This window comes from Pongo pygmaeus, chromosome 5, assembly GCF_028885625.2.
Source record: "Pongo pygmaeus isolate AG05252 chromosome 5, NHGRI_mPonPyg2-v2.0_pri, whole genome shotgun sequence".
Classification (NCBI taxonomy): Eukaryota; Metazoa; Chordata; class Mammalia; order Primates; family Hominidae; genus Pongo; species Pongo pygmaeus.
The window spans coordinates 135,659,335-135,683,598 of NC_072378.2; the positions used below are offsets into that span (position 1 = coordinate 135,659,335).

Consider the following 24,264-nt stretch of genomic DNA (forward strand, 5'->3'; position numbering starts at 1 on the left):
GACAGCAGAGTTAGGGTGACGAAGAACTTCCAAAAAAAGGTCATGCTGCTTATCAAGTCAGAAGACACAACGACTGGTACTAGTCAATTTGGCCACTGTCTAAAGGACAATTTATGACTAGGAATGATTGGTGGGAAGTTCTCTCAGTAACATCTTTCACATTTTAGATCTGTAACAGACTTTTAGAGGGATGTTACTGATATTTAGGTTAATCCTCCGCTTTTTCTTTGTGACACAGAGTCTTGCTCTGTTGCCCAGACTTGAGTGCAGTAGCATGATCACTGTTCACTGCAGCCTCATCCTCTCAGGTTGAAGCGATCCTCCCACCTCAGCCTCCCAAGCAGCTGGGACTACAGATGCACACTACCATGCCTGGATAATTTTTGTATGTTTTATAGAGATGGGGTTTCACCATGTTGCCCAGGCTGGTCTCAAACTCCTGAGCTCAAGTGATCCATCCACCTTGGCCTCCCAAAATGCTGGGATTAAAAGCATGAGCCACTGTGCCCTGCTGAACCTTTGAAAAAACATCATGAAGAGCAAATATGTTACCTGATAAAAACAAGCCTTAGAATTTGAGAATTTAGAGTATTCTCTAAACTAAGTTTTAATGGAAGATCTGTGTAAGAAAATGAGATGTGGCAGAGGCTAAGCTCAGAGACTCAAATCAGCTAAATAAGGAGTGGGTTGCTCAACAGAAAAGCAATTCATCCCTAGGTTATTCTGTGAAACTTTTAATTAACGAGAATTTAGGAAGATATCGAGGAAATGACACATTCCCTAAACCTTGTTTTGAAGTTAAACCACAGGGGGATTTTCTCATGTTCCTTTCATTTCAGAACCACTGGCAATTATCTAGGTCCTACCTTCAGGCTGGATAAACTGAGAGGATAAGCAGCCTGCAGGGTCTCACCTTGTAGAGAGTTAAGAGGGTCCTGGAAACGTGGAGAGCATTTGCCTAAAGTGGCAAGAAACAGGGCTGTTGTGGGAGAAGAGACAAAGCAGGGGCTGAGGTACATATATCAAATACAATGGCAGAGGCACAGGTGGAAAAGAAGCAGTCAAACGAGTTGCCAGACCGTCAAGAGAATCAAGGCCTTATAAGTTCCTTTCGGAGTAGGAGAGAGTCCCTATTAATTTCTCCAGGCTTTGAGATTCCTCTGCGTAGGTCATTTCAGGACTCTGTTGTTGGGAGTGGAATCTATGGGTGTGAGGTAAAGGTAACTCACACAGGCTTTGCTGTTACATCACTGGGATACCACCTACCTTCTTTATGGGACACTTATCTCTCTAGACTCCAGAATAACACATATTTTTCAAATGTAAATAACGTTTATATGAAATTAATACTTTTTTTCTCAAAATAGGTGTTATAAGTTATTGAAACAAATTATGGGGAAAGAAAAAACATATTAGTGCTATCTGCATTGAAATTCTTCATGGGACACAAATAAGCACTTTAGTTTTTTTTTTTTTTTTGAGACGGAGTTTCACTCTTGTTGCCCAGCCTGGAGTGCAATGGCGTGATCTCAGCTCACTGCAACCTATGCCTCCTGAGATCAAGCAATTCTCCTGCCTCAGCCTCCTGAGTAGCTGGGATTACAGGCATGTGCCACCACACCCAGCTAATTTTGTATTTTTAGTAGAAACGGGGGTTTCTCCATGTTGGTCAGGCTGGTCTCGAACTCCCGACCTCAGGTGATCCACCTGCCTTGGCCTCCCAAAGTGCTGGGATTACAGACGTGAGCCACCGGGCCCGCCCGCATGTTAGTTTTAACTTACTCATAAGGTAAGACTTCAGGTCAGTTTCATCACTATCCTTGATATATACAAAGTTAGTTTTGATTCAGTTCTCTTCAGATAAAGAAAGAAAACTTCAAATATTACAAAAAGTTTAAAGCAAATCCAAGCATAAATTAATTTTATTAAATATAATAGAAATAAATCACTGTATTTTCTTTGATGAACAGAATTACTAAAGTAAAAAAATACCAATTGATATTATTCTTTAGCAATAGAAAAGAAGCAACAATTATGACCATATTTCCAATGATTTAGTGTATATTAACTAACTACTGGCTACTTGGAAAACCTGTTTCATCATAACAAAAATCTGCACTGTCTATTATAAATTTGCTGTTGGACTTAACATAATAATAAATCATATTATTCCTATGATTAACAATAATTCAGATTCGTTCCTGGTACAGGGATCAGTAAATGGAAAAAAATTTTCTCTCTAAAGTGATATTTGAAAATAGTGTTATACAGCACAATTATTAGATACCTTGAAGACTAAGAAAAACACATGCACATTGAGGGCAATGTATTTATTGCCTACCATTTTTCTGAGAGGCTGACAGTTTACCAATGTAAAATTTTGCGTGTGTGTGTGTTTGGCTGGAAGAGGAACTACCATGAAGTTATCTAATGCTTTTGGGTTCTCTGTTCTTGTTTTGAACTAGGCAAGAAAGCAGCTGTTCCTGAAAATAACTAGAGTGTACACTTTGGTTTAGAATAGTCTGTCCTTTGGAATTAAGCCAGCATGCTCTTATTGACTCTACATGCTTAATAAAATAATGAAAATTATTAAGACATTCGTCTGCTCATGTGAAGATTAGCTATAATAGATATTTTTATAATTATCTTGAATAGCAAAACCAATAACTATTATTATTTAATGAATTTTTAGAGAAGAATATAAGCAAAAATAACAGTAGTTTCTCCACATCTTCAAAAATAATCTAACATTTCTGTGCATACTTATTACTGTACATCTAGCATTTATATAAAAACATACTTGACTGTATTAATGTTGAAACACTAATAGAAGGTAAATAGTACTTTCCTACTTTGGGTTTTGTTTTTTAGAAATAAAGAAAAAAGAAAACAGCATTTTCAGGAATTAAAAAAACAGATTTTAGGAATTAAAAAAACAGATTTTAGGAATTAAAAAAAGAAAACTGGGTATTTTGGTACCTAAAAATGGTTAAAAAATAGGATTGTCTCTGCTAATAAGAAAAGAGGCCAGGAGTGGTGGCTCACACTTGTAATCACAGCACTTTGGGAGGCTGAGGCGCTCAGATCACTTGAGGCTAGGAGTTTGAGATCAGCCTGGCCAACATGGTGAAACCCCATCTCTACTAAAAGTACAAACATTAGCAGGGCGTGGTGGCCCACACATGTAGTCCGAGCTACTCGGGAGACTGAGGCAGGAGAATCACTTGAACTGGGGAGGCAGAGGTTGCAGTGAGCTGGGATCCCATCACTGCACTCCAACCTGGGTGACAGGGCGAGACCCCGCCTCAAAAAAAAAAAAAAAAAAGATGTCAAAGATATACTGAAAAAAGAAAAAGCAGAATCTTAAGTATGATCGTAGTTTCATAAACATAAAAAACAGACAAAGATGCGTATTTATATATGCAAGAACATTTTTGTAAGCATATGCAAGAAACAGAACGAGCATAAATATTAGCAGGACAGAAGACTCATTTTTCGTTTTATACTATTCTTTACTGGTTATAATTTTAAAACTATGAACATATGTTATTTTTTATAGTAGAACAACTCTAGTAATTAAAAAAATTTTAGTAATAACTTTCCTCCCCAAATAAATGGATCATAAAGGTTAATGCTTAGGCTAGCAAAAATAAAAAGGCTAAAAAGCAAAAAAAAGTCCAAAATACAAAAAAATAGAACAAATTTTGTCAGCACTACTCGTTTTCAAAGCTTCTGAGTTTCTCTCCTTCCTGATAATACTTATATTCTCTTTTCTGTTAGATGCAATTTGTAGCACACCTTGGTAAAAATGTTCTGGAATGAACTTGGAGGAAAACATTTTCCTGCTCCCACTCCCCTGTGGTATAAGTTGTTACTGATTTGTTTCGGGATGATTAACTCATCTCGTCCCCTCCTCCTCCAGTGAAGAGCCAGCAACAAATGCTGCCATCACCCACTAACATTTCAATGAACCAGATGAAATGCTGGAAGGTACCTGGCACAATTAGCAACAGAGCAGGTGTGTTCCACTTGGAAGAATATGTAAGATGCAGCAGCTGCCAAGCTATTAAGAGGTATAATTTTACTTCTTATTCTATAGCTTGAAAAGAAATAATTTTAAAAAGGAAAGAAAATGATTGAGGTTTGTTTCCTTTTTTCATTAAAAATATAGAGTACAATTCTTAAAACTTACACATGAAGAAGGGTACAATGAAACAAACACCAAACAGGGATGTGGGCTGGGCACGGTGGCTCATGCCTATAATCCCAGCAGTTTGAGAGGCTGAGGCAGGCAGATCACTTGAGGTCAGGAGTTAGAGGCCAGCCTGGCCAAACTAGTGAAACCCTGTCTCTACTACAAATACAAAAATTAGCCAGGCATGGTGGTGCACACGTGTAATCTCAGCTACTCGGGAGGCTGAGGCATGAGAATTGCTTGAACTTGGGAGGTGGAGGTTGCAGTGAGCTGAGATCTCACCACTGTACTTCAGCTTGGCAATAGAGTGAGACTGTTTCAAAAAAAAAACAAAAACAAAAACAAACAAACAAACAAAAAACCAACCAACCAACCAACCAAAGAAAACAGAAACAAACAAACCAAAAACAACCAGGGATGTAAAAAACCAGTGTGATACAGAACCTGGCTAACTGTGCAGGTACCAACTGTATGTGTGTGTTGCTAACTAGGCGGTGGAGGAAAATGGGCAATGGCCTGAGAATATGGAGGCCATGCTCCTAATTAGCAGCATCATTTTAAATGAACTTCTTATAGCTTCCTGGATCTCAATTTCCTGTAGAATGAAGGAGTTGATTAGAATCACCAAGGATGATCTCTAAGGTCCTTTCCATGTCACTAGTTCTGTAATTCTATGAACTTAGATGCCCCACAATTTTAGTCACTTTATCAGAGACTACTTTTCATGTTCTTTCTTAAAAAAAAAGTATGTGATAATAAAAATAAAAATTTGCACATGAAATTAAATATCTGATAGACTCTGTGGGAGGTTTATAAGGTAAGGTCTTGATAAAATCAAACCATATATATTTTAATAAAGGAGCTAAATTTAAGAAATGCAACCAGCCAGGTGCTAAGAAGCTCAGTTACACATTTCTCAAAAGTTGGCTGTTAGTTCCATGACTCAGAGTGCACCCAAATCATTTTAATTACTCGAGGCAACACTATATTTCTTAGGGGCTTCTTTTTACATAAACATAGATCATTTGTTATACCTTCTCTCACTGGGAAGTAAAATACTGTCTTACACACATAGCACATTCCTAAGAGAAAAAAATATATGCAGGATTCTATTCTAACACGTGGATTCAGATAGAGAAGATCAAATCATGTTCTTCAACAAAAGAAATCCATGCATCTTAAGCTTTAAGGCCTAATTTGAGTTCCATATCCTCCATGAGAACATTCCTACTCCCTTGCCCAAATGGAGTTTTATACTCTGCAACTCCTTTACATGACTGTAAATTCCTTAAATCTATTAGAATTAAGGTTTGGGCATCAGTAGGATTAGCCTGAAGTAGACCTCAAGGGTGACGATGGTATCTGAAGAACTGGTCTGCTGCAATATGAATATGAAGGTATGTTTGAAGCATGGAGATCAGTCTGTGAGGGGCAAAAGTCACAGGAAATTTGAAAAATCAACTACAGTCTAAACTAAGACTATGATGCAGTGAGTCCACCTAAGTAGAGGAGTGGCACAGGCAGTGAGAACTGGGAAGTTTTGGAAACAAGTAGGAGGTCCCTATCCATAAGAACACAGGCACATCAGGAAGAGGAAGGGGCAATACCAACTTCACAGGTAAGACACTGACAGAGTTCTTTATATTTCCTCTGGCAGAGTCAATGTTAATTCAAGGGTACTAGAAACATACTAAGGGGGGGGGGGTCAGGTCACCTCAGTTTCAAAGGTTAGCATGTTGCAGGTCAGGGACATGAGAAAATCACAAAAAGTAAAGGCTGTATCTTTCATAGCATCACGCAGTTTTTAATATAGACTAAAAGTATTGTTAGCTGTCACAGCAACCCTTTATACCAATGTTGTAAATGCTTCCACTGCATTAAAGGTTTTTATGTTGTAAATTTAGACCTCAGGTTTGTGTTATGTCTGTGTTAACCTCATGTTTATGTTATGGACCTCATGTTTGTGTAACCCCCAAATTCATGTGTTAAAATCCTAACTCTCAACAAGATGGTTATTAGGAGGTATTTGGAAGGTAATTAGGTCTTGAGGGCAGAGCCCTCATAAATGGTATTGGTGCTTTTATAATGAGAGACACAAAAAAGCTTGCTTCCTCTCTCTGCTCTCTGCCCAGTGAGGATAAGTGAGGTTGCAAACCAGGGAGGAGACTTTCACCAGACCCTGGATCTGCCAGCACATTGATCATGAGCTTCCCAGCTTCCAGAAGTGTGAGAAAAAAATTTTGTTATTTAAGCCACCCAGTCTACATTTGTTACAGCAGACACAACTAAGACAAGCATTTTCCTAAATTCTTAAGTCTGCTGCTGAATTACAAACAATGGGTAATATTACACATGTAACATTTGCCCACAATCAAATGCCTGCCAATCCTCTTGACTGTATCCCTTACGGTCCTTACATTGTTGTAGACAACCATCACCATATATCGTTGCTTATTTGAAACTGATGTTTTACCAAGAAACCATTTTTCTTTCAGTTCCTTACAGCACAGGCTACTCATTCTCACATACCCATTCTCACATAGTTCATGGTTCTCTCATGAACCATGAGAGCCGGGAGTTAACAATGGCCTCCTCTTAGTTCCCTACTGCTGATTTTAGGGTATTGCAATGCCAAAGCACTTTTCCTTGGGTGCTCTGACACCTGGCTATTACATCTCCTGCTTATTTTTGCATCTGTGATCGGCAGACCTTGTGGTCACTCTAACACAATGGCTGTCAACATTGGCTGCACATTAAAATTACCTGGAAAGCTTTTGAAATCTGCCCTTGCCTACGTCCTATTTCACCAACTAAACGTATTTGAAGGGGTGGAGATTGTTATCCATATCTAGTTTTTTAACTGGTTTGGTGATTTCAATGTGAAGCCAAAGTTGAGACCTTTGTTTTAACCTAAGAATTAAGGATGTCAGCTCTTTGTTCATCAGTTTCCTCTTCATCCTAACTCTTGCTATCATCCTGGAATCTTAATGTTCAAGAGTACAACCTGTCCAACACTCTGGGTCCTAGTTCCTTGACCAGTTCAACTCTAATAACATGTTCCTCAATTTCACTTCAGCTTTTATACATACTTTATGAATTTATCATAACCTGAGCTGCTTGACATCTGAGACACTAAATAAGCAAAAGAGTTTATGGCCTTGAACACTATAGTTCCAGCCTGTTGACTCCTTTTCCGTGTGACACTATGCCTCTACCTGGGCCCCAGTAGCTTGCTGTAACCTTGTAGAGGAGAACGTGCTTTCTAACTCTGCCTATCTTCTGATTCTACGTCCTTTCCAACTGGATAATCCTCTATGGTGCATCACTCTGGTAATTCTTACCAATGCTATCAAGTCTCTTAACCTCTTGTGTTCCTTTCACATTCACAACTCCAATTATATATTAAACCAAATCTGCCTTCTCTACTGCTATGCCCTAGATGCTGAGAAGAGACTACTGAAGAAAAAAAATCCAACTGTACAGATTTATGCCACCTCCATTCTTACGGTATCCAAAACAGCAGCTCCCAGAACTACTAAGAAATCTTTTTATATGTCCTAAATGAGCCCCTATTTTCCTTACTCAGATGGTTATTATTCTTCTTGTGCTCCTATCTCACTCCTTTGCCACTCACATTAGAAATGAACCTTGCTTTTTGTTTTGGAGAACATAAAAATATCTTTAATTTCTAGACTTCAACCCTTTATTAACTTATCTGCATCCCTATCCACACTTACCTGTTTAGAGGGGCACTGCTCTAACCTCCATACTGTTGACATTTTTGGCCAGAGAATTCTTTGTTGAGGGCAGCTGTCCTCTGCATTCTAGGATACTGAGCAACATTCATGACCTCTGCCCACCAGTATTATCCCCCACCTTGTAGTTGAGAAAACAAAAAACATCTCCAAACATTGCTAAATGACTCCTGGAAGGCACAATCACTTTCAGTTGAGAACCCTCTGCTTGGAGCAAGACTAATCTGTCAACCTGTCTTTCCAATAAAGTACTTCCTGCTTCCTCCAAGATCCACTGTGTCCTTGGTGTCCTTTCTTTATCTATCTTCAGCCTGAACCTGTCTATTGGCTTTGTCTCCTTAATATATAATTTTACGTCTGTCCATTATTTAAAAAATCATTCATGGACACCAGACCTCCCTTCAGCCACTGAGGAATCTTTTTTTATTCTTCAAAGTGAAACTTTGAGAATGGCTTCCATGAGAGTTCACATGCTGAGGCCTCATTCCACCTTTACTCTGCTCTTCAATTCTTGCCACTCTATTGATACTGGTACAAAGCTACCAGGGTCCTCTTGATGACCAAATGCTTTGATAACCTAACTGCTTGGCTGTTTCCAACTATACTCTTCTTGAACCTCTCTACCTCTTTTGGATTCCAGGGCACTTTTTTTCTGTTTATTATTTTTTCTTTTTTTCCTTTTCCTTTACTCTTTCTTAATCTTCTCTTCCTTTGACTGTCCCTTAATACTAGTGTTTAATTAGGTTCTGTCCTTGGCCTTTTCCTCTTATAGCTCTATGACATACTTTCTGGGCTCTGCCTTCATTACAAGCTTTCACTTACTGATATAATAGAACTAACACACTAATTCTCATTTGATTTTTAAGCTCTACATTCTCTCAAATTCCAATCCTGCATTTCTGGCTCCCAGTGAATATTTCTATCTGGGAGCACTACAGATACTACTAACAAATTGAGATATCTAAAACTGAGCTTATCATATCTTACTCTGCAAGGAATGGTGATTCCTTTTCCCTGTCTTCCCAAATCTTTATTTATTTCACTACTTCTATGGCACCACTATTTATTCAGTTGTATAAGTCAAGACCCTTAGCAAAATCCTAGATTCCAACTTCACTAATAAAATCCAATCAATCATAAAATCCTGTCAATTACAGCTTATATCCCCTGACCTCCATCCCCACTAGTTCAGGTTTTTGTATTTTATTTCCACAGATTCCTAATTTCCTTGTGCTAGGTCCTTAGCTACCTCAAATTCAGCAACTATTCTGCTGCACTAGAATGGCCTTACTAACATGCAAATTTGTTCATGTCATTCCCTGAATTATGTCCTTCAGGGGATCTCCTTCGTCAGGAGCATAAAATTTAAGTGTTTTAGCAGAGTATGCTACGGCTTCTGTGGCCTGGTTCCTGCATTTCTCCTGTCCTTCTCTCTATTAGAACTTATGCCCAGACATAATCATACCATCCCATAACTTACTCATGTTATTCCCTCTGCTGGAAAGTTTTTTTCTAACTTCACTGACCTAACAACATATTTTTGCATCCTAGATGCCTCAGGTCAAGTATTTCCTCCTTGGGAACTCTTCATGGACTCCCCCAGGGTATATTTAAGAGAGTTTCTTTGTATGTGTTCCCAATATACTGTGTACATATCTGCATTATAGTTTCTACCAGAGTCTACTGGACTTGCTTGCTTGCAGGTGTGTGCACCAGCTTGTAAGCAACTTAAGAGCAAGTGCCTTGCCTACTCCTGAAACTCCTGTTTCAGTGGGGATTAATAGAGTGCATGGATGAAGGCATTCAATAAAACATGCTGACTGACTGAACGATATATGTCAGGTTCAACTGTCAAAAAACTTTGACACTGTAATGATATGTACATGAAATGTATTTGTAAAAAAAAATCTATGTTGGTTCATGGAATCAAGAAGCAGTGAGGTTATTCAGTGTAAGGGAAGAGCTAATGTAATACAATAAAACAAGTTTAGTAAGTAATATACATGATAGTACAGTGCTTATTAAACCTTTCTACCAAAGTACTGCTAACATCAGAAGAATACTGATTAATATCCCTGAAGGGTCTGATGACACAGACTAAAATACATGACATTTCTCTGGCTGCTCTGGCTGATAATACATCCACATTCATTTTAATGTAAAAACATTTTAAATTATTTGCAAATAAAAGGAATGCTCCAGAAAGATAGAACTTCTTAATTTTGTGAACTCCAGGGAGCTCCAGCATAAATGTTTACCTCCCAGGTGGGGCTGATGACACTGTCAGTATCACAGTTAAAGAAATAAGTGCAGAGTAGAAACAGCACACCTAAAGCCACAAATTCTACTTTGGGTCCTTGTCCCATCACTTAGGCTGTGACTTGAAGTCTACTTTAACCTTTCTGGGCCTCCTCAGTTTCCTTATCTGGAAAATGGCTATAATATTTGCCTTATGTATTTCATAATGATGTTTGTACCAAGACATAAAAAATAATGTGAACAATGAAGGATAATAAGCATAAAAAATAAAGTAATATTTTATCCAGAAAGAGTGAAAATCAAAGTACATATGCAATACATATGCTTAAAAACATTTACCTTTTGAGGAGCTGGAGATTTTTCTATTTTAGTTTTTTCCTCAGGGCTTAAAGGAGGGGATCGCTCCTTTATCTCAGGAGGCAGTTCCTGATACAGTGCTGAAATTGGAAAAAGGAATTCATGTAATCAAATTGAGGAGCACTGCTCCATGGGGGAAAAACAACGATGGTAGCGGCAAATATGAAATTAAAGAAATCAATATTCAATTCCTTGGTGTACCAATAAGATACCTAAAACTTACTTGTTATGGCAATTTGCAATTTTACTCATTAGTTATCAAAAGAACTATGATTGGAAAATTTTAATCATCTGGATTTCAGAAATGCAGAAGGTGTCATTTTCACTTATTATCTGGTCAGACAGATGCTTATTTTATTTTATCTCAATACACATTTACCAGGGACCTGCTAAATGCCAGGATATCTGCTAGAAACTGCTGGAGAACATATGGAGATCATCAAAAGACAGTCTTCATTAGGAAGGAGCTTACAATCTGGTCAGAGAAAGACATGTTTACAAGTAACCATAAAATAAATGTGACATTATTTGAAAGTGAAATAATTACAAAGACAAACTCTGATGTGGGGATGGAAAATACTTAATGGAAGAAGTGGTAGGTGTATCAGACTCTGAAGACTAGGTAGGATTTTACCAGTCAGAGGTATGCAAAAAAAAAATAATTTGGGGGCAGGGCGCGGTGGCTCATGCCAGCACTTTGGGAGGCTGAGGTGGGCGGATCCCTTGAGGCCAAGAGTTTGAGACCAGCCTGGCCAACATGGTGAAACCCCATCCCTACCCAAAAATATAATAATTAGCTGGGCATGGTGGCAAGCACCTGTAGTCCCAGCTTTGGGAGGCTGAGGCATGGGAATTGCTTGAACCTGAGAGGTGGAGGTTGCAGTGAGCCAAGACAGTGCCACTGCACTCCAGCCTGGGAGACAGGGTGAGACTCTGTCTCAAAAAAAAGGAAAGGATAATTTGGGAAGATGATATGAAATCAATAAGCATGGAGTTAGGACTATATATGATATTGAATCTATATACAGTGTTGAATTTAAGATTCTTATAATCCAATATTCTATATAATCTATTGAATCTATATAGGATATTGAATCTAAAGAGCTATGTGCAAATTTTAAAGGGTTAAAACAAAAATATATTTTGGTTAACAACATCTCTGAACTGAAAGAAACTGCTGAAATATACTTGATCAAAACTGTACAACTCAGATTATGAGATATACTAATTGTCTTTGTATGTGGAGTGATTTTATTATTGGGTTTATCTCATATTTTAAGGGTGTTAGATGTGATGGGGGGAAGCTGATCATGTTGTTCTTCTCAGTGCCTTAAGATACAAAGAGTAAGTTCTTTATAACAGTGGGAGTATGAACTTCTTTCATTGTGTTGTTCTCTTAAAGGACAGGCTCTCTTAGAGTATCTGCTCGTATACTTCCTTAGATTCTGCTCTGATACTCCCTTAGATAATTTACTTTGCATAGTTGGCTTCAGATAAAGATCAAGGACAATTCTTCCTACTATTTTTAGACTAGAATATGCTACTGACAGTCATTTTTTTCTCTAATGTTAAAACTGGGCAATTGAGTTTTTTGTTAAATTCAGGTAAAAAAAGGATAAAAGGGAAAGGGAAATAACCCCTAATGAAGTGTGAGAGTTCAATCATCACAGTCGCAGATTTTTCTAAGTTTTTTTTTGTTGTTGTTCTGGTCTCTACAAGGCTTTTTAAAGAAGCAGTGACTGATGCCAAAAGAAGACATAAATTATTCTGGGATACAATAAGGAATTATGGCAGTTGAAGGATGGTCATTATTGAGACAAAGAATTTATTTCTGTATGTAGCCATCAACTCATCACTGCCATATGCTTCAGAGGTCTGGCTTTGATCATCAAGGAAGAAGAACAAATTTTATTAGCTTTTAAAAAAAAATTATTTTTTGTGGAGATGGAGTCTTGTTATATTGTCCAGGCTGGTCTCAAACTCTTGGCATCAAGTAATCCTCCCTCTTCAGCCTCCTGAAGTGTTGGGATTACAGGCATGAGCTGCTGCATCTGGCCTCATTAGCTTTTTAATTCACTGTAGCTCAAATATCTATATCCTCTCAAGATCTGCAAGCCTAAGAGGTTAATTTTGTAAACTAGATTCTCAAATTAAAGCACTTAATCCCACCCTGCCTAGAGATATGCAAGTGAGAAAATTTAAAAAATATTTCCATTTGTATACAAGAAGAGTAATGGATTGTAATATTTCGTTAAAATGAGGCATACTCCAGAGTGACCACCATTGTGCCAGCAGCTCTTGATTTAAAAAGCTTGATTTAAACAGAAGTTACCCCTGTCTAACCTCAGCTGTTGACCCTGTGGGAGACCCAACGATGAGAAGAAGGAACTTGGCTATTTTAGATGATCTGGAAGTTAGAAGTGCTGAGCTTATGGAACTTATATGCTGTCTTATACCTACATGGGAATTAACTTGCCCTAAAATTTCTTCCTTTCATACGGCCTTATGTTTTTTCCATTACACAACCTCTTCTAAACACAAAAATATACCTCTAACAGAGTTTAAGAGTTATATGTCAAAATTAGCTGGGCATGGTAGCATGTGCCTGTAGTTCCAGCTACTCAGGAGGCTCAGATGGGAGGACTGATTGAGCCCGGGAGGTCAAGGCTGCAGTGAGCCGTGACTGCATCACTGCACTCTAGCCTGGGTGACAAAGTGAGGCCCCGTCTCAGAAAAAAAAAAAAAAGAAAGAAAAAAAAAAAGAGTTGTATGTCATTTACTACTTACAAGAAGGTAACTAAAACAGCTACACAGAAGAAATTAAGAATTTTATGAGAGTGAGAAGTGGTACAATTTTTGAGACATATAGCACTTTTTAGGGGAGGAGTCTGCTGACTGTGGCAGATAAGCTGAAGAAGGGAGCTGCAATGGGACTTAGGGCACTTGAGAGACTGGGGAGGGGAGCAATGGGAAGGACCTGGCTGAAGACAAGGTCGTAGGAAGGTGCCAAAGACAGATAATTTTATCTAGGCTTAGCCCAGCATCCGGTAATCACGAAGGAAATTCTTCTTCCATTCCTTCATCTCTTTGGCTGTCAAAATTGAAAACTTAAGTTAGAATCAATAATATTTTTGTTTAGTCGTAGTTTTGGGTTAAACAGTTTCATGGACTAGCCTGAAAACCAATTATTATTTATAATAATTATTTCTTTGCAGAAACAAAAGACTTAAATATTCAAAACACAGATTGTTCTCAATTTCAAGGCTGCCTATACTACAATTTTTTTTTTTTTTTTGAGACAGAGTTTTGCTCTGTTGCTAGGCTGGAGTGCAGTGGCACGATCTTGGCTCACTACAACCTCCGCCTCCCGGGTTCAAGCGATTCTCCCGCCTCAGCCTCCCAAGTAGCTGGGATTATAGGTGCCCACCACCATGCCTGGCTGATTTTTTGTATTGTTAGTAGAGACAAGGTTTTGCCATGTTGGCCAGGCTGGTCTCGAACTCCTGACCTCAAGTGATCTGCCTGCCTCGGCCTCTCAAAGTGGTGGGATTACAGGCGTGAGCCACAGTGCCTGGCCTGCCTATACTACATTTTGAATCAGAACCAGAATTTTTGTGCTTACAGAAGAAAAGCTTACAGATGATATCATTTAATTCCTTCATTTTACAGAAGGTAACTGGGGCATATGAGTGTAAGATGTTGAGCTGAGGTTAGAAGTCAGTTTTCCTGACCCCTGAGTGTTGTGCTTTTCCTAGCATGCTATCAAGTTAATTGTAGATAGAATGCATTCTTCTGAAGAAGCACTACTGTACTTCTCCCCTTTAATGATAGTTTTAAAGTTATTATTGTTTTCAGGCTCTCTGCGTTAGTTCTGTTTTCACCTCTCAAGGCCTAGTGGTGAATCTACAGCTTTCAGAAACTCATATTTAGATTTTCTTCTCTAGCTCTTTTTTTTTCATTTTAAGCTATTATTTATTGAACAAAAACCATTATTAAAACACGAAGTAGAAATTAAAATACAAGAAAGGTTCATACAGTCTTGTCATATCACATGGTAAGTTCTAGGCTTTGTCAACACGTGCACATAACTTTTAAATAATTGTCATTTATCAACTTTGTGCTTACATATTTTCAGCTCTAGCTCATTTTTTCCCCCATAAATGAGGGCTAAATTTACTTGAGAATGAAACAACTTACTGTAGTTTTGTTTTCACAGGTAACCAGCTAGGACTGAGGTATACAAAGTAAAAGAATGCAGTTGGGGAACTAGAAGCTCTTAAGATGCCAGTCAGCTGAGGAGTCACTGTGGCAAGAGAAGAACTGACCGAACTGTGCAGAAGGCAGGTGGCAGGGTCAAATGAGTTGAATAAGAAAGCTGGTAGCTAGAGGGGCAGGGTCCCCGAGGATAAGAAGTCCATGAAACCAACATTCCAATCTCAGAATGTAGCAGTTGCTAACGTACTAGTGCCTCCTCTTTTTATTCTTTTACATCATGAGAATGAAAAGCAATACCATTGGTAAACATATGCAAAGGTTACAAAGACAGTAAATTAAAGACTAGAAAATGATACAATCTTGGACTATCAGTTATACCATACTAGTAAACCAGGAAGGGAGCATAAAACTTACTTTCACTAGCCACATGATTAGCTGGAAAATAACCTTCCTGTCCCTTTCCTATGCTGCCATACCACCAGTCTTCATTATCTTTGAAAAACACTCGGATAATGTCTCCGCGATGGATGGTTAGTTCATCTGATCGATTCGCTGTGTAGTCATAAAGAGCCACTACCTAAGAGAGAGATAAGACCACCACAGCTTTATCACAACTGTACCACAGAGAAAACCCCCAACATTCACTTCCTCTTGCAGAAGAGCAGCTGAAACCAAAGCAGTACTTTGGTAAGTGTGAGGCTGTCTCAAGGTTTGCTAATGGGATGAGGGGTGGTGGGAACACAGCAGGAGAAGCAAGATAAAAGACTGTGGGATTGAGAAATGGTTATGAGCATTCAATACACTAAGATTAGCTTCAAAACAGCAGATGTTAATTTTTTAAAGCAAATTACTTGTGAAGCAAATAAACAAAAGCTCACACACCATTTACTTTTTTAGAATTGTTTTATACTACCTTTATGTCTCATTCTCTGTGCTAAGCAGATGCATCCGAAAAAAATTCTTCAGAAGTTCTACAGTTTTACCAAAAGGAAAAACTCAATGGAACAATCTGATTGCATTGCTTGGTTTACTGTTAATGTCTTTTTTTGAGATAAATTTCTCTACACACATACATATTTTTTGATGTTTTATATCAACAACTTAAGCCTTCTATCTTTAAAAAGTATCCTTATAAGTTATTTTTACTTGATACAAATTTAAGAGGAAAAGCCTTTTCATGAAAATCCTCTTCTTTGTGTTACAGTAATCATTATATTTGATTTCCTTTTCTTTTGAAAACCCAAGTCAAAATGATATGGCAGTGGCTGCACAGGTATTTAAAAATCCTTGGCTGGGCATGGTGGCTCATGCCTGTAATCTCAGCACTTTGGGAGGCCAAGGCAGGAGGACTGCTTGAAGCCAAGAGTTCAGATCAACCTGAGCAACAAAGCCAGACCTCCATCTCTACACGAAAAAATAAAAAAAAATTAGTTGGCTGTGGTAGTGTGTGCCTGCAGTCCTAGCACTCAGGAGGCTGAGGTGGGAGGATCACTTGAGCCCTGGGGTTTGGAGGCTGCAGTGAGCTATGCCTGCACCACTACACTTCAGCCTGGGTGACGCAGAAAGACCTTGTCTCTAAAAAAAAAGAAGAAGAAGAAGAAAAAAATCCCTTATAGTAGTTAAAGGCAGGAAGACCTCAATAAATTTTAGATTTAGATCTGATACACTGTATAAAGTAGGACATAATAACATCTATACTGAATAATACATTTATGCTGTTTTCCCCTCTACTTAAACAGTATCTGAAAATGTATAGGTTATACAACTACATATGTAATGGAAAATTACATATATAGTTATATATATATATTTATAGCATGTCTCAGTGTGCACAGCACGTGAGAGTCCAGGGAAGAGAAACCTAAGAGTCCCATGTGGTGGGAACCCGGCATTAGACGTGAGAGCTGAGATAGAAGGCTAGGAGAAGCTGAGGCTCATGGAGTAAGCGGGGCTCAGACCATGCAAGTTGAAAAAGTTCAGACTCAATAATATGGCCAATGGAAAGGCACAGAAGGGTTTTAACCAGAGGATTCCATTACAGTTCACATAACTGTTTCTGATACCTTTTAATCCATTTAACAATATTTATTAACACATCAGGCAATTCTAACGAATGAGTTTGGACTTAACTGCTGTCACCATATAAGGGTTTAATTCAACTAGCTCAAATGCAATGCCTATTGTACAGCTTAGCATAGTATCTAATTTACAACATGAGATGCAGGGTGTTATTTAAGGTTTACAAGTTATAAGTTTTTTTTTTGAGATGGAGTCTGGCTCTGTCGCCCAGGCTGGAGCACACTGGTGTGATCTAGGCTCACTGCAACCTCCGCCACCAGGGTTCAAGTGATTCTCCTGCCTCAGCCTCCTGAGTAGTTGGGATTACAGGTGCCCACCACCACGCCTGGCTAATTTTTGTATTTTTAGTAGAGACGGGGTTTCGCCATGTTGGTCAGGCTGGTTTCGAACTCCTGACCTCAGGTGATCCGCTCGCCTTGGCCTCCCAAAGTGTTGGGATTACAGGCATGAGCCACTGCGTCCGGCCACAAGTTATAACTTTAGTATACTGATGTTAAGTCACTTACATACAAGTGGAACTTTTAACTTTTCTCTTTGTTCTCCAAATTTCTCTTTCAGTCTCTTACCTGGTACTATCATAGGAGAGGAAAGCTAATTAAAATGTGCTGAGTGATCACCATGTTCTCGATACCATGCTAGTTGTTTAGGTGTTATTCTGCTTAATCCTTATGACAACTTGGTCAGGCCATGTATCCTTATTTCCATTTTACAAAAGAGAAATTTGATGTCCAGAGAAATTTAGGAACTTCTCTAAAGTCAAGTAAACTAGTAAGTGATAGAATCAAGACTTAAACCCAGTCTCAATCTCTTTCCTTCCTTCCCTTCTTTCTTTCTTTTCCCCTAGTTCCAGGAAACTCTGTGATGGTTTGTTCCTTATCCTGGCTGTGGTACAAAACACCACAACTTTAATGAGTCTCATGCAAAGATGAGGTTAATGTATGCTTATTTGTCTGGAGCCCTAGGTGGCTGTTGGGAAGGATTCAGCTTAGGCAACAAAATCACTTATGAAATCCTACATCAGGCTGTGTCACTGTATGAACCTCGGGAAGTCTGAAGCTTATCAAGTGAAGTCTGAAAAATTTTCCTGAATTTTACACACAGGGGTGTCTTGATAAAAGAATCCCTTCAGAGGCACAGGGGTCCAAAAAGCCTATGAGAGCCCACATTACACCTTTTCTATTACAGTACCTACTGATTATTCTCTTCTTACAGAACCAAATACACACATCAATTTTGCATGGCCCACTAGTACCTGTAAACATGTTCTGCACTCTGTGACTGTTATGGACTGAATTGTGTCACTCAAAATTCATAGGTTGAAGCCCTAGCCCCCAGTGTGAATGTATTTGGAGACATGGCCTTTACGGAGGTAATTCATGTTAAATGAAATCATAGAGGTGGGGCCTGGATTAACAGGACTGGCATTTTTATAAGAGGAAGATACAGTGAGAAAGTGGCCATGTGCAAGCCAACAGGAGAGGTAGTAGGAGAAACTGACTGTGCTAGCACCTTGGTCTTCTAGCCTCCAGAATTGTGAGAAAATAAATTTCTTCTTCTTCTTCTTTCTTTAAAAAATTATTTCAATAGCTTTAGGGGTACAAGGGGTTTCTGGTTACATGGATGAATTGCACAGTGGTGAAGTCTGGGCTTTCAGTGTACCTGTCATGTAAATAGTATACACTGTACCCCACAGGTAATTTTTTTTTTTTTTTTTGAGACAGAGTCTTGCTCTCTTGCCCAGGCTGGAGTGCAGTGGCGCCATCTTGGCTCACTGTAACCTCTGCCTCCTGGGTTCAAGCTATTCTCCTGCCTTGGCCTCCCGAGTAGCTGGGATTACGGGCACCCGCCACCATGCTCAGCCAATTTTTGTATTTGTAGTAGAGATGGGGTTTCACCACCACGTTGGCCAGGCTGGTCTCAAACTCCTGACCTCAGGTGATCTGTCTGCCTTGGCCTCCCAAAGTGTTGGGATGACAGACGTGAACCACTGCACCTGGCCCCGACAGGTAATGTTTCATTCTTCATCCCTCTCCCACCCTCCTTCCACTCTTCTGACTCTCCAATGTCCATTATACCTCTCTGTATGCCTTTGTGTAGCTTAGCTCCTACTTTTAAGTGAGAACATGCAGTATTTGGTTTTTTGTTCGTGAGTTACTTCACTTAGGATAATGGTCCCATTCCCATACAAGTTGCTGCAAAATACATTATTTCATACTTTTTAAAATGGATGAGTAGCAGTCAACATACATATACATATCACACTGAGAAAATAAATTTCTGCAAAACCACCCAGTCTGTGGTATTTTGTTAGGGCAGCCCTAGCAGGCTAGTACACTTTTAAACCTGATGGTGTCAGATGAACCACTTACTACCACCCCAGCCTAAAACTACAAATGTGTAATGCCTCACTTGTATCCATTTCAGGTCCTCGGCAACTTACAGAACTGTGTTCCACACTATTAAGCTGTCATCTCTGGATGTAGAAATGTCTTTGTCATAAAACTCTACAACCAGCATCCTTGGGAGGGTGATTACTGGTGAGGCTACGTTCTCTAAAGCAAAGAAATTGGAGCATGTCATCGTAATACCACTGTTGACATTCAAGTACAGGCAGACCTCATTTTGTTGTATTTCACAGTGTGGTATTATAATATGTATTATGTTTCTATTTGCAGGTCCTGGTTCATAACTCCCATATCCCTTGTTACAGTTTTTTGGTTTAATGGTTGGTGTGTTAGGCCTTAGGGGCAGGCCTCAGAAAACAGAATGTCTCTGATCTCCTTCTGCTCTCCTTTTACCTGCCCCAAGGTAGGACTCTAATCACCACCCCCTACCTTTCTGACTGTAGGAGCTTCTGAGCAATCAGAAGGGCCCTTCCTCCCTCTACCCTGGAGGAAGGAATGCTGATGTCACCGAGCTTCCACAAAAACCTAAGAGGACTGAGTTAGCAGAGCTTCCAGATAGCTGAACAAATGGAGGTTCCAGGAGAGTCGTGCCCCAGGGAGGTCATAGAAGCTTCCCCTCCTTCCCTCATAGGTCGCTCTACATATCTCTTCAGCTGTTTCCTCTGTAACATGCCTTGTAATAAACCAGCAAATGTAAGTAAGTGTTTCCCTGAGTTCCATGAGTTACTCCAGCAAATTAAGTGAACTGGAAGAGGGGGTTGTGGGAACCCCAACTTGAAGCCAGTTGGTCAAAAGTTCTGGAAGCCTGTACCTGTGAATGATGCCTGGGGTGGGGGGCAGTCTTGGGGACTGAGCCCTCAACCTGTGGGATCTGACACTGTTTTCAAGTAGAGAGTACTAGAATTGAATTGGAGTACATCTAGCTCGTCATGGAAGTCTTCTGTGTTAATTGTGGTGTGAGGGCACAGTGAAAACATGGTTGGAAAGTTTTTCCCAAACATGCAGATACTGCAATTTTTTTGCCAACTGAAGGTTTGTGGCAACCCTGCATTGAGCAAGTCTATCAAGGCCATTTTTTTCCAACAGCATGTGCTTACTTGTGTCTGTGTGTCATATTTCTGGTAATTCTTACAATAGTTCAAACTTTTCCATTATTATTATATCTGTTATGGTGATCTATGATAGGTGATCTTTGATGTTACCAATGTAATTGTTCTGGGGTGCCATAAACCATAGCCATAGAAGACAATAACTTAATTAATAAATGTTGTGTTTGTTTTGATTGCTTCACCAACCAACCTCCACCCTCTTACCCCCTACCACCAGGTCTCTCTCCCCTTCTCCTTGGGCTTCCTATTCCCTGAGATATAACAGTATTGAAATTAGGCCAATTAATAACTCTATAATGGCCCCTAAGTGTTCAAATGAAAAAAGAGTTGCAAGTCCTTCATTTTAAATAAAAAACTAGAAATGATTAAGTTTAGTGAGGAAGGGATGTAGAAAGCTGATAGAAGCAAAAAACTGGTCTTTTGTGCCAAACAGTCAAGTTATGAATACAAAGGAAAAGTTCTTGAAGGAAATTAAAAGTGCTACTCCAGTGAACACATGAATGATAAGAAAGCAAAACAGCCTTATTGCTGACATGGAAGTTTTAGTGGTCTGGATAGAAGATCAAGCAAGCCACAACATTCTCTTAAGCCAAAGTCCAATTCAGAGCAAAGCCTTAACTCTCTTCAATTCTATGAAGGCTGAGAAAGGTGAGGACGCTACAGAATAAAAATTGGAAGCTAGCAGAGGTTGCTTCATGAAGTGTGAAGAAAGAAGCCATCTCCGTAACATAAAAGTGCAAGGTGAAGCTGCAAGTGCTGAGGTACAAGCTGCAGCAAGTTATCCAGCTCTAGGTAAGATCACTAATGAAGGTGGCTATACTAAATAATAGATTTTCTCAATGGAGATTTAAACAGACTTATATTGGAAGAAGAGGCCATCTAGGACTTTCATAGCTAGAGAGGAGAAGTCAATGACTGGCTTAAAAGCTTCAAAGAACAGGCTGACTCTCCTGTTAGGAACTAATACAGCTGGTGACTTCAAGTTGAAGCCAGTGTCCATTTGCCATTTCAAAAATCCCAGAGCCCTTAAGAATTATGTTAAATCTACTCTGTCTCTCCTCTATAAATGGAAGAACAAATCTAGATGATAGCCCATCCATCTACAGCACAGTTTACTGAATATTTTAAGCCCTACTGCTTTGTGACCTTCTGCTCAGAAAAAAAGATTCCTTTCAAAATATTACTTCTCACTGGTCTACCAAAGAGCTCTGATGGAGATGCACAAGGAGATAAATGTTGTTTTCATGCCAGCTACCACGACATCCATTCTGCAGCCCATGAATCAAGGAGTAGTTTTGACTTTCAAGTTTTGTTATTTAAGAAATATATTTCTTAAGTCCATAGCTGATATAGACAGTGATTCCTCTGATGAATATGAGCAAGTAAGTTGAAAACCTTCTGGAAAGGATGCACTATTCTAGATGACATTAAGAAGATTTGTGATTCATAGGAGGACATCCAATTGTCAACATTAACAGGAGTGTGGAAGGCTTATTCTGACCCTCATGGATGACTCTGAGGGTTTTAAGACTTCAGTGGAGGAAGTAACTGGAGATTTGGTGGAAACAGCAAGAAAACTAGAATTAGAAGTGGAGCCTGAACACGTGATTGAATTGCTGCAATCTCATGACAAAACGAATGGATATAGAGTTGTTTCTTATGGATGAACAAAGTGGTTTCTTCAGATGGAATCTACTCTTCGTGAAGATGCTGTGACTCTTGCTGAAATAACAGAGGATTTAGAATATCACATAAATTTAGTTGATAAAGCAGCAGCAGGGTTTGAGAGTACTGAATCCAATTCTCAAAGTTTTACTTTGGGTAAAATGCTATCAGACAGCACTACATGCTACAGAGAAATCTTTTGTGAAAGGAAGAGTCAATCGATGTGGCAAATTTCATTTTTGTCTTATTTTAAGAAATTGCCACAGTCACCACAACCTTCAGCAACCACCAGTCTGGTCAGTCAGCTGCCATCAACACTGAGGCAAGACCTGCCTCCAGTAAAAAGATGACTTGCTGAAGGCTGAGATGATCATTGGTATTTTTTAGCAATCAGGTATTTTTTTCATTAACGTATGTACACTGATCATTTAGACATGGCGCTACTACATACTTAATAGACTACAGTAAACATATTTTTAAACATAGTTTTCTATGTACTGAGAAACCCCCAAATTTGTGTGACTTGTTTCACCGTGATATTCACCTTATTGCAGTGGTCTGGAACCAAACCGGCAATATCTTCAAGGTATGACTGTACAGAATTGCTATGCAATGAGGAATCAGGGTGGTTTCACATGCTATCATCTGTCCACATTCCGGCAGCCGAATCTAACCATTCAGTTAGGATTATTCCCTTAACATACTGAAGGACAAAAACAACGTGGCTCATGGGAATTTGCTTGTATTTCAGCGTTTTTATCCAATGTGCTGTGAACTTCTCATATGAAGATCGCTTACTGTCTTCTGATCATCATATTGTATGCAGTAAACTTCTTTGCTTGTTTTAATTTGGCAGTGGATTCTGAGTAAATCATAACTTCCCTATGTCCAATTAGATTTTATTATTTCAATATTTTATAATAAATTAAAGTTCTATAAAGAAGTTAGGTGGCACAGTCCTATCCAGAAGTTTGTTCTGAAGTAACAGTCTATTTTCTCCTTGTTCAGTCAGGCATCACTAGGGAAATATCTTTCTTGACCATTCTTTTGATGAGTGTCTTTTATAACATACCATTTCTTGCACCCTGTGGTTTGGCATGTAGGAAAATAACTTCAGCAATATGACTCAAATCTTGAGCTGACAGAGTAATTAAGAAATCTTTCTGTGACAGAAGTTTAAAGACACGAGCTAATATGTCCATCTTGGTAATGACAGGACTAGAAAAAGAGATGTTTCACAAAATCCACGTGGTCAAATTTTGACCACTGTTCACATATTTGAAAGAGTTCTTCTTTTTCTCAAAGCTTGAGGGGTTGCTTGGGCATAATCATGGTCTCAGTGTCACTGGACTGGCAAGTTTTGTTTTTTTGACATACTATTTTCAGTCTTTTCCAGCACTGCTGGAAAGCAGTGCTTTCCAAACACCATTTCTTGATTTAGGCAGAGTCTGCCAGGCTGTTGTAAGACATTAGGAGAATTCCCTTCTGTATTATCTTTCAAGGGATTAAATATTATTATAGTGGTCTCTGAAGAATTCTCAGTGACGCCTGGTCAATGAAACCAATGTACTGAGGGAACACCAACCAGTAGAGTTCAGCAGCATAGCTGTTCCTTACAGTTTTATCCACAATGCAATCCAATAATTGATGTTCGTAATACCTCCAAGTCATTCGACAAGCTAAGCACTGAATAAATTCACACGCTTGAGCACTTTTTCCTTTAGCACTACTTCAACTGGGCTCATAATCATTTGGGAACTTCTCTGTGCCAGTCTAATAAGGCAACGTGGCATCTGGATCCCACCACCTTCTTTATGCTTTCTCCTTGACTAACCTGATTTCAGACTTTGGGCTTCCAGAACTGTGAGTGAATAAATGTCTTAGGTTTTAAGCCACCAAGTTTGTGGTAGTTTGCTACAACAGTCCTAGGAAACTAATAGACATGATTTTTACTTTGGTGAGTGCAGGATTTTCTTCTATTTCTTTAAAGAGTGTTGGACCTTGTTCTGGCATGCAATTACTTGATATCCGTTTTCAGGTTTAGGTTTGTTTTTTTTTTTTTGAGACGGAGTCTCACTCTGTCACCCAGGCTGGAGTGCAGTGGTGCAGTCTTGGCTCACTGCAACCTCTGTCTCCCGGGTTCAAGTGATTTTCCTGCCTCAGCCTCCTGAGTAGCTGGGATTACAGGCGTGCGCCACTATGCCCAGCTAATTTTTGTATTTTTA

At 39.1% G+C, this 24,264-nt stretch overlaps 1 protein-coding gene across 16 annotated transcripts in view; it reads right to left on the reverse strand.

Moving 5' to 3' along the window:
• The window catches only part of AHI1 (Abelson helper integration site 1), a 210,875-nt gene that overhangs the window by 23,876 nt on the left and 162,735 nt on the right, over positions 1 to 24,264 (reverse strand). For 10 of the 16 annotated variants that reach the window (XM_054493553.2, XM_054493550.2, XM_054493554.2 and 7 more), the window contains 2 exons: positions 15,196 to 15,358; positions 10,549 to 10,646 (listed from right to left, as the gene is read on the reverse strand). The exons of 3 other annotated variants lie outside the window; for them this stretch is intronic. In XM_054493553.2, the coding sequence (XP_054349528.2) occupies positions 10,549 to 10,646; positions 15,196 to 15,358 (261 nt within the window). The remainder of the gene's footprint in view (positions 1 to 10,548; positions 10,647 to 15,195; positions 15,359 to 24,264) is intronic. 3 more of the 16 variants (XR_010126792.1, XR_008503349.2, XM_063666622.1) reach the window with 1 other exon arrangement.